We start from the raw sequence: 11,347 nt of genomic DNA on the forward strand, positions 1-11,347 counted from the left end.
TCCACCCTTTTTCAAAGTGCCTATATTCCAAGTATGCCTTGCAGAAAATGTTTTACGCTTTATTTTAATTCAGTTTTAAAATCATACAATTATATTCAGTATTTTCACCTGTAAATGAGCTGGTATAATTGTTATTTGTTCACATAGGCATGAGACAATGTTACTGCTTTTTTTATTTTCCAACCAGAGGACCACAGTGGTACCTCTCCCTGAAAAAATATCCTCCATTAGGAAAAGAAATCCCACAACCTTCCAACAATGTTTTGTTTTGTTTTAAAATCTCCCACTGATCTACAACCCAGTGATAACACATCTGAGACATCAGTGCAACAGAAAGAAAATTCAATTATGCACACAACAACCTTAAGAATGAAAATAAAGGCAAACTAAGTCCTCACATAATATGTCTGTCTAAACACCTACATAAATAAACTCCCTTCTCTGCAGACCTTCACATTTGTAAGATGAGATACCTTTATATATATAAATGTATTTTTTTGTTATTACTGACACCTGTTTCCTTTGAAAACACCATGAAACCAAATGAGCATAAATGCATTACCTTGGCGAATAACTGCAGAGGTCAAAGGTGATGTTCCAGTAGCTCAGTCAGTGGTCAGGACAAGGGTTTGACGGACAAAAATTGTTATGAATAGTGAGCATAACATGAGAGGAAGCAAAAAACGAATAGGCAAGTATATGACAAAAGAGGAGAGGAAATATTAGTGCAGCACAGTTAACTAAAATGATTTCAGGGGAAGGGAAATGTGATCAGGTGGTTGGGAAGGAAAAGCAAACCAATAGACCCCATACCTTGGCGGTTTAACATCAGGTGCGCCAGACCTTGAGGGAAAGAACAGAAAAAAGGATACGAAAACAGGAAGTTCATAAAGAGGTTCGGGAGAACAAAAGCATTGTCACAATGTTGGACTGCAGTTTGTGACAGACATCCTGGGGAAGGTACGGATGTCAAAGTTCAAATTAAAATATAAAGGGGAAATCAAACTAAAAACAGACAAACATCTCAAGGGAGGAAAGGGAAGGCAAGGAGAGAAAAAAACATCTTGACAGGTGCAACCCTCGCAGGTAGTTGCTCTCATAGATGCTTTTTTCTAATGGAACACATATTGTATGTTTATTTGATGCAGACAGCGTTTGAGATGTACCAGCTATACATAAAACTGCTTCGACTGTAAAGACTAAATGTTTAAAAAAAAAAGAAGAAGAAAGAAATCACCCGCGGTAATGCTAGTTCATGGATTTCTGTGATCTTTCTATCTCCTGATCTCCACTTCTCCACACGAGTATTTGGCATGTAAGTGCTCAGCCAACCCAGATGAGCCTATTTAACCTTTCAGATGGCACCATTTCATAAAAGGACAGACGAAGCACCATTCCCTATCCTTTAAATCTTTAGCGACTCTCATTCATATTTTTATTCTCACGATTTACCATCTAATGCAGCGAGGTTTGACAGTGGAGCCTGAAGTCTGTGCCCTAATGTAATAATATAAACACCAATACATCTAAGGCTGTCACACGTAACCTTTTAATTCCAAAGAAAAAAGCAATGCTGCACTCCGGTAAAGCCTCACTAAATATTAACCATCTTCTAATTTGTCAGCCAAAGACAAAAATGCCACATCACGCCTCCACATTATGGCATATGGCAGGGCAAAGGGGTTAGCCTGAATGCACTGGCTACTTTGCTGAACATATGAGCTAATTGCACTGATTAACAGTTAGTTTACTTCATGAGATCATATTATAGTACTCATAAATACTGCATGGAAATGCCTTCTAAAAGCAAATATTGAGAACAAACATTGTTTTCGTGTCACGTGCTTGTTGTGAGTGACACTGCAGTCAAAACCCTGCAGGTTAGCCTGCGTGCACTGCTCATCAAAGGTTGATCCAGTTTCAACCAGCTTAAATCTCTCAATGCATCGTGTGCTATATACTGACAGCGAAACACAGACAAACATCTCAGTAGGTCAGGCAGAAATTGCATGGCGTAGCCTAGCTCTCCTGCTTTTCCCGATATCAAAGAGTTGGGGCTGACACAATGCAACACTTCTGCTGAGCACATGAGCCCCACTGTGTGAGCCGACACAAACACCTCTCATCAGTGCATCAGCACTCTAAGACCCTTGTACAGCAAGTCTTACTCACTATTCCAGCCCCATTTCAGTCATTAGGTAAAACCTTATGAAGAGGGCAGGTTGCTCTTGCACAAATCTCGTCGCATGTCCCACTCAACAATCTTGTTAATGCTGCAACTCATGGTGTGGAATGGACATGATTACCCCTGGGAAGGTCCTTGCCTGCCAACACGTAGGCTTTTGATACAGTGTGCCACTGCAAAGCCAGTGACTGAGCCTCTGCTTAGACAGGATTCACCAGCAGCCCTGTCTGCAGAGCAGACAAAGCACTGCTGTGTGCACCCCCACTGCGGCTGTGCACTGCACATGACAGGCCAACGTACATATACATAAATGATGTCACCTCTTCTTACCCTCATCACCCCTAAGGTGATCTCATACTCAAAAGCAGTACTAAGATGTGACTAGATTAAGATCCCGTCTGCCTCTATCCTCTGCCTATCATTCTGCTTTGAGCGTCACACAGCATAGATGAGCCACAGCATCAGCTTCAAGGGGCTACAAAGGAGGCTTGCATACAGTGCCATTAACTGTAACAAAGACACTGTTGTTGTAAGCCACCACTGGCTCACATAGCGGGAAGAATAAAAATCCTCTTTCCATGCTTTTGCCTTTGGTCCTCACGGACAGGAATGAGGTTCCCTTCATCCAAATAATAAGCAAATGCAGTAGAAAAGCCAAAGCTGGCAAATATCTGTCTTTCACTTATATGAAGATGAGGAAAAAGGCTTTGACGGAAGCAAATTTTGACTCACTTACTTGTTTGTTGAGCTCTGGGTCAAGCAAAACTGACTCGCACCCGTGAGTAAGATGAATGGATGTTGTTGACCAGAACAGAAATACCCAAGTCAACATCGTAATCTTTGAGAATGTATGCATTTCCTAGGAGTTGAGTTATAAGGGGATTAGGAGTGGTGCCATTGCTTCCCTTGTACAAAGGCAGCCACCCATCGAATACGTGCATCCTGCTTGGCTGTGCCTTACATCCAAATCTCAGTGTGTGAAAATGCAGAGATAACTGGCTAATACCCTTTAGAAGGGAAAGCCTGTATGGATATAAACTATCCTTCCTACCAGTAAGCTATACACTCGAAAGTAGGCTATAAAATAAGAAACCAAGCGACTGAATATCACTTTATTAAAATGCTACTATTAGGATACTTTTAACTTGGCCTCATTATACAAAAAAAGGTGGAGTTTTTTGTTATTGCTGTTGTAAAAAGTACTCTGAAATCGACTCATTTACCTTGTGATGTGATGGTATTGGTCACAATACTCTACAATAGCGTGCGATTTTCTACGTCAATAGTTTACTAGTCACGTTTTTTTTTGTTGTTGTTTTTTAATGTGCTTACACACACCTTAACATCTGCACCTCCTGACCTCGAGTAAATCTATGATACTGAAAACATACAACCAGGAAAGCTGCTGCAGAACAACTCTTTGTGTTTTCAAGCACTCAAGAATAATGCACCTCTGGCAACATCCCAGTTAGAGCTGGCTGAAAATAAGTAATTCAGTCGGTGAATGACAGATTTTGAATCCACAGATTCCTGGAGCAGGTGAAGTTTTTTGACCTGTGCGATTTCATGTGCAAATATACCCAGCAAAAGTTTAAAGAGCGCACCTAAAAACATGCGAACAAACAGTGCTACAGAAGGAAGGCCTGGTGCTTCCGAAAACGTTGTATTAACAGGCTATTCCGTGTGCACTGCTGCTGACCTTTAGACCGCTAACTCCCCTCACTCCCCTCCTCCAACACTTCAGCTCTGGGTTCTTTTCATTGATTTTTTTTTTCCCACTTGTAAAAGCACATTATTATTTAAATATGTACATATATATGTTTTATATTAAATATATAAGGCTGAGAGAAACTAGCATGATTTTGAAACATTTTAACATATGAAAAGAGCTGAATTTATGTTAGTGGGACTGCCAAAAAAACACAAAACAAAAAACATAATAGTTTTATTTCTCTGAATCATTTATAACGCGATTAACTCTGGAAATGCTTCTAACAAGGTAAGCAAGGCTACCTTTGTAAGTTTAATTAAAGAAGTATAATGAAAAAACAAATGCAGATGTTGAAGGACCTCTCAGTCATTACTGTGACATTAATTAGCAAGCAACTACGAAGAAAGAACCATTTCACGAGGATTAGCATTTGCTAAATTTGTTTTTGCATGAAAAGTACAGCATTATGAAGCCTGTTGTAATGAGGGATTAGACCAAGGTCAGTGCTGCTGAAGAGATGCAAAACCCACCAGGACCGCTCGTGTCCTTTCTTTCGAAGATTTTGACGCTTGCCTTATCATCCCAGAAGCTCTCAGTGCGTCATTACTCTGTGCTTACAACTGAAAATCTGAAGAGGAAATAACACAATGATAGTGTGTTTGCACATGCCAGTGCGTGTTGCGTAAGGTTCCCCTATATGTTTGACTGATTTCGCTGCACCTTGTGAGGTGGCTATTCTTATCTCTTGTTCACAGACCTGATTTTTTTTTTGGGATGCTGCACTCTCTTGGCATCTAAGCATGCCCCACTATGGCCTTTGTCCGCACGGATCGATGGGAGGCCCACGTGCAGCATACTGTAGATGAACAACTCGGACGACTCACCTGCTGTGCCAAAAGATTTTTGCTGGCTTAAAGCATTCCTCACACAAATAAGGCTAATTCCTGCACCAGTTAAAACACAGCCAAGACCAAATATAGCATGTAGCGTACCATTTTTGTCATCTCTGGGGTAGGGGAAAGGCAATTTAGATAATGCATAGATTAGTCTATTTCTGTTGATGCAAGGCCAGCAGGGTAGAGATTTGCTGCAGAATAGTGTATGAGTGATATGAAGGAAATTTTAAAAAAAGCATCTGGTCAGTATTTCTTTTCTTCCCCCCGTCATTGTTGTTTTCATGCATTCTGCATTTGGGGATTGTCTCCATGTCAAGCTTTAATCCAATAAACACTCTGATGTGCTCTCTTTGCAGCATGTCATTTAATAATGCGTGCCTGCTTGCTGTGAGCAGAGCCATGCCATCTTTGCTAATATTAACAATGATTAATGCTCGCTTCTGCAAATTGTGCAGCGATGAATCCTGTTTTAACTGTTGGTGAAAAGTACAAACCAAGAGCCGCATAAGTTTGAAATCCTCCACTGAGAGAATCAGTAACAAATCATGTATCATATAAATACTGCATCTAATAATATACCCAGATACACCATGTATATTTAATCAACACAGGCGTATGAGAAGACTGCAGATGAAGAAAATGTCATTTTTATCTTTGCTGTCATACTCCAAATGTAAGCGCCGCAAGCAGGACTTGAGAGAGTAGGTGTGTACAGGTGCACATCTCGAGTCGGTAACACTGATTTATCATGTGCAACAGTCCGGCACACCTTGTGCTGGTGTCCTGAGTCTGTTGGACTGTCCTTTCACCAGAACCGGCAGTTCCTACCGGGGAGATGGATGTCTCGCTCGGATGCCAACTAAACAAATCTTCCTAGCGGCTCTCAATCCTCATTTCCGTTCAGCATGTGCACCTCATTAGAAATCAGTCCCGTTTGATTACGGTGACTGAAAATGCTGGCAATTCAGAGACAAGTGTCTCTTCTAAGAAAAAAAAGGCACCTATGCAAAAAATACATTTCAAGCATTATCAAAATGTATTAACGTTAAGGGCGTGGCGATCAGCGCCAGAGTACATTCAACTCTAAAATGGCATCATTTTAGAGATAAACACACTTATTTACCTTAGAGATATATGGCATATAAGACTTAATAAACCTCAGAGCAGCTTTCTTGAGATATATATGCACTGCCAGGAGAGGAAAATATAGAATGTATAAATATTAAAGCAAAGCATTTCTGTACAGTTGCTTTCTCTGTGATGCAGTATATAAATGCAACCCCTATTGTGTGACACCCACGTACTCGGCGGACCTTTCTAGTCACCTTGAGCACAGTGATTATATATACAATGAGCATTCCGCACATTAGGCCCTTTTTCATCAGTGACCTTGTGACCAGTGATAGTATATCTCCGTTCAGCTTAATTTGTAGGATGTCAGAACTGCAGTCCAAACTGACAATAACAACCTGATAATAACCGAAACACACTCTCACCCACTGATGCTGCGGTAATAGCCTCTGCAAATAAGAGCATCACGGCAAACAAATTATGCTCATCATTATGCTCATTATATAACAATGCATTGTCTTACCTTCTACTTCTCTCTGGACAGCTGCAGGAGTGAATGAAAGACAGACATGTTTAATCTCGATATGAAGAATTAATCCACAGCCAGATTACTATCTGCATCTCATCAAACATTGATGGGTATGCCATGCCTTCCTCGAGCTTCTTCGTTATGTCACAGCATGCATGCTGGTGACACATGATTTACCCAGAGCCTTGAAAGTCGGTAATTTGTTCGCTCGGTATAATGATAGTATTGTATCACATCTGTGATGGATAATGTCCCGTATGCGTGATCTCAGATATAGATGCCAGGATTCGTTTTAGCCACTAAGGACATCGCATGGACTCTTGGAAGAAGGCTGCGAAGCTTCTGAGCTAAGCAAACAGTCACGAGTAGCATTTATAAGAGGGACCCTAATGTGTTTTTGCAAAGTGGAAAAGATTTTAATCACTTCCATTTTCTGATCTTTATACCTTAGGTAACGAGAAGTGTCTAAGCTCCTTTAAAACACTTCTTTTCTCCTTTTATTTTAAGCAGATTTTCCAAAATAAGAAAAGGGGCTCCATTTGGTGGCCCGTTCAACGTGCCAGTGTTGAAAACATGCAAACAGCTATCACATTAGAAAGCTGTTATCCTTTGACTTGTGAAGATAACTGCTGAGAGAGCTGAGCTCACGCAGGCGAGCGGCTTCTAAGCGATGCTGTAGTGTACTCTGGCCTGGATTGCGGTTAAGTGGGCTTTATTGATTATCCTCAGGAGCTCAGTGAAGGTATGCACTGTATATCTGGAAGGTATGTGAAAATATGTGAACTATTTATACTTTAGACATCACTGAACTGCTCATAGTTCTAATTGCTGACTTTGTAACTTTCATGCTTGTGGTGTTGTCACACTGTATTTTGACTTTTATCATTTACCCTTATAACTGTGTCTGCCTTAGTCAGACAATCCCTTTTTTAATCCAAAAGAAGCACAATTTAAATAAAATCTTACTGCCTTTAAGTCATGGAAACACATGGTATTTTTCTCACCTTCTTGGCAGTACCTTCCCCTGTAGCCAGTACTGATACAGTCGCAGAAAACCTCTCCCTGGTCGATGGAGCACAGGCCTTTGTTGCTGCATGGAGAATGTGTGTCACATATATACTCCAGATCATTATGGACAGCTTGACCATCCATCAGTATTGGTAGCGCTTCTCCTAGTTTCAAATTGGCAATAAAGCCCTGGAAGGGTGCCTCATATTTGACAGTGCTGGAAGTCAGGGCCGAGAGGCGCACGTCAGGTGAGATTCCCCCTACGTAGAGGTCGCTATCCACTGCCATCTCTTTTCTCTTGGACTTCACCTCAGTCGCTTTCTCCTCGTTGTCCACCACCAGCTTGGTCTCTCTGTAATTACGAGTGAGAAGGACTCTGTGCCAGCGCTGGTCGTTGATGTGGGTCTCCGTGTGCAGGGAGGCGGGTTCTGCGCAATGAATGGTAAACCGCAACTGAAGCCTCCCGTCCGCAATGAGAAGCTCCAGGAAGTCACAGTTTCCCCCGTCATCGAGATAGAGCACCAGGGCTTTGCTGATGTTGGTTTTGAGAATAAAGCTCAGCTCACCTGTTGTCTTAGCATCCCACTGACCATAACGTGTCCACTGACCAGGAACCCCCTCATATTCCAAAGCTATTCCTGTTAGCACCAATCCAGCTAACAACAACCAGGAAGCTGCTCCTTTACTGCTGCACATGATGCTGACTATCTATTATCTAGTGTAGGCCTCTAGTTCCAATGAATCCAACAGACAGCTGTGAGGAAAAGCTATCTATATATCTAGAATTGTTTTATAACCCTACAGTTTGCAGAAATAAGAGTTTCTTTAGCCTTGACTGTCTATCCTGATTCTTTTTGCCATCTCTCCTTGGGTGACTCGTGACAGAGTGAACAGCCGAGGCACATTACAGAACACTTTGCATCTACTTTGGATTGGCTGAGAAAGAGAACAAACAGCACTGCGTGATTCCTCGTCTTCGCCATCCAATGTCTTGGCCTCCATCCAGCACTGTTCCTGTCAGTTCTTCATGGGTTAGCTAGGCACGCGGCCTAGGTACAGCCTCCATTCTCCTCAGCATCCCAACATCCTAAGACATGAAAGAAGAGCGTGCAATGAATAATTGGAAATACTGCACAGCACAGTCATTATGAATCACGTGGCAAATCAATTACCAAAGATAATGAAGCATCAAGAAGGGGAACATGGAGATGAAAGCAAGAGAGAATTGTCAGTGTTATGAAGAACTGAAATGCCTGCCTTTAGCTCTGGTTCGCATGATCACAGGTCACTTTCACCATCTACAGCCTAGAGATTCCAGCAAAAGGCCCTCAACACATGGCTTTAGCATATAGCCCTAATCCTGGCACCCCACCTTATTTCTTAGCTTTTGGGCAGAAAGGGAAACTGAGGGTCTCACTAGTTTTCTGAGACCTGTGTTGATTTCCAAGAAGCTGGTGGGAAAAAAACAACTTATAAGCCCCCCCCCCGCACAGATGTTCCAGCACAATCCATGGCCTCGGTAACTTCAGTGATGTTGAGCCCCTAAAGCCTTCTGCAGTCCCTAGACTCAAGCTAAGACGTTACAGCTAAAAAATACATGCAGGCTAGAGGCTGGAGAGTGCTGAAAAGGACAGGGTCTATGTTCGAAACAAACAAGCAAACAGCAAAATTCAATACTTTGTGATAACAAAAGAGGGTGTGCCTCTCAGGGCTAGGGACACAAACAAAGTTATGTTTCAGTCGAGTACAGTCGTCAGCTGTACTCGGAGCCTGCAATGACTCACTAAGACCGTTCAGTTTGGTGTCAAGCAGGATAAAATTATTTCTTAGGAAATTAGACATATTCCAAGTGGCAAAAAATGTATTTAAACAACGAGGGTAGTGTTTATTTATATTTTCATTACCCTGCAGAGAACAAAGCCAATAATAATGAATACAGACAAGTACAGCTTCAGCCTGTTGCAGCTTGTTTCTTTGTGCCAAAGAACTCCACGGCTACACAAAATCTATTAAAAACACATAAAAGCGCAATAGCACTATGTGATTCAATTAAGTGATCAAAACCACAATCAGCAGCTACAATCAATTACAACCAGTTTGAGTAAAAGCGTTGAGCGACAGTAGATCTGAAGGATGCTTATACTGCACGTCACATAGCGCGCGTCTGATGAAACTCACTATATGTTTGATTTTGAAAAGGAGGGTGTTGAGTGAATGTTGAGATGTCTGCGCTTAAAATTCAAAAAATGTCCCAAAGTCACCCCATCTCAAGAAGAGGGAAAAAAACACAAAGAAATGGAGGTACTGTACTGATCCAGTCAGATCTAATGAGTCAGTCTCCAATAAAAACAGCCTGCTGTCAATAATTTCCACAGTTACAGCTCCCGGGCTTTACAATAAAACATAAAATAGCTAATTTGTCTGAAAGAGGAAATAATCTTTGTTGTGTCAAACTGAGTTTTTTCTCATTTAAGGATGTTTCTCCACCAGGAGTAGAAGCATTTCACGCAAGTTTGGCCCAATTTCATCTCTGTCACAGAGAAATATAATGTGTGTTTGAGTCTGCTGGGAATTACAGCCTCTACTGGGTATCCTGCAGATGAGGGACTGCTACAGTTAGCTATATCTGCTAAAGGTAGATGTTGCAAGAAAGAGTGCATTACAGCAAATAAATCAAAGTTTTTCCCTAAAGCATGAGAAGGCTTCAGGCTGGAAGAATATCCTTCTGATAGACGGGTTTATCATGGGAATAGGAAGGTCATAAAAACTGACACCCTCCTCACAAGATGAATTGCAATTTGCCAGGGTCAGGTATGGCGTGTCAGATGCTTCACAGGCTGTATATATGCGGTCAACACTAGCTTGCTTTGATGTTTAAAAAAAAAAACATATTAGTATTTTGAGACACAAAGTAACAAGAAGGTATGTGCTACTAAAAGACATCGTGCACATAAGTGTTGTGCTGCAAGTCCTGTATACTCATTACGAGCCATTTTCACTCTAAGATATCACTACAACGTGTGGGCAGGTAGTATAAATAAATCTCGAGCAGGAGAAATTTCATATTATAGCGTATGACAAGTGCACAGTTTGACTGGCTGAATTTAAGCATGAGTTCTCAAAGTTAAAAGAGGATGAGCTGACATTTGAATATAAACCTAACTTCAAACAGTTAATGACATCTATATGAAACATCATTTCTCAAATAATCACACTTTTAAGTGCACTGGTTATGCCAAATGCATCCTTCTGTACGCGTATCTGAGCTGTGTGTCCCGTTAACCCACACCCTTTGCTCTCAACAATCTTACCAACACTCAACATTTCTGAAGCAGCATTAAGCCAACAGAGACAGGGTGGATGAAACATGCAAATCCTTATTTCCTGGAGGGACTAGTCAAGAAATGTAATTTTGTTGCACTTGTTGGAAAAAATATTTAAGCTGATTCAGCACAAATCTTGGGTATAAGTAAGTCTTGTCATGGATACTGTTAATTTCAAACTCCTACTAACATGAAAATAAAAAAAGAAGCATCACAGTGCTTTAAAAAACTCAATTCAGCCCAAACGCTGTGATAAATGGACTTACATGGCGCTTTAATATACTATCTGAGCAGTCAGAACACTTTAACCATTATACACAAGTTGATGGATCAGGGGCGACTCATTGTGCCCACGAATACTTTAACATGTAGAGTAGAAGATCCAGGAATTCAACCAGAAACCTTCTGATTAGTAAACGACCTGCTCTACTTCCTCTAATTTTCTTTCTGTGAAGATTTTGATCTTACTGAATGATATCACCGATTTATTGCTGACTTTAAAAAACAAAACACAATAACAGTTCAATGAATTACATGCTTCAGAACACAAATTAGAGTCCTCAATGTGTGTGTGTGTGTGTGTGTGTGTGTGTGTGTGTGTGTGTGTGTGTGTGTGTGTGTGTG

General features: G+C 41.1%; 1 protein-coding gene across 8 annotated transcripts in view; it reads right to left on the reverse strand.

The window, feature by feature from the left end:
* Positions 1-11,347, reverse strand: part of nrxn2a (neurexin 2a) — a 127,816-nt gene that overhangs the window by 94,368 nt on the left and 22,101 nt on the right. For 6 of the 8 annotated variants that reach the window (XM_013911486.1, XM_013911482.1, XM_013911488.1 and 3 more), the window contains exons 2-5: positions 7,397-8,487; positions 6,387-6,407; positions 814-843; positions 563-574 (exon numbers count right to left, since the gene is read on the reverse strand). In XM_013911486.1, the coding sequence (XP_013766940.1) occupies positions 563-574; positions 814-843; positions 6,387-6,407; positions 7,397-8,096 (763 nt within the window). In that variant the 5' untranslated portion in view covers positions 8,097-8,487. The remainder of the gene's footprint in view (positions 1-562; positions 575-813; positions 844-6,386; positions 6,408-7,396; positions 8,488-11,347) is intronic. The other 2 variants (XM_013911483.1, XM_013911484.1) reach the window with 2 other exon arrangements.

This window comes from Pundamilia nyererei, unplaced genomic scaffold (genome assembly GCF_000239375.1).
Source record: "Pundamilia nyererei isolate P.nyererei 1_Seehausen unplaced genomic scaffold, PunNye1.0 scaffold00064, whole genome shotgun sequence".
Taxonomy (NCBI): Eukaryota; Metazoa; Chordata; class Actinopteri; order Cichliformes; family Cichlidae; genus Pundamilia; species Pundamilia nyererei.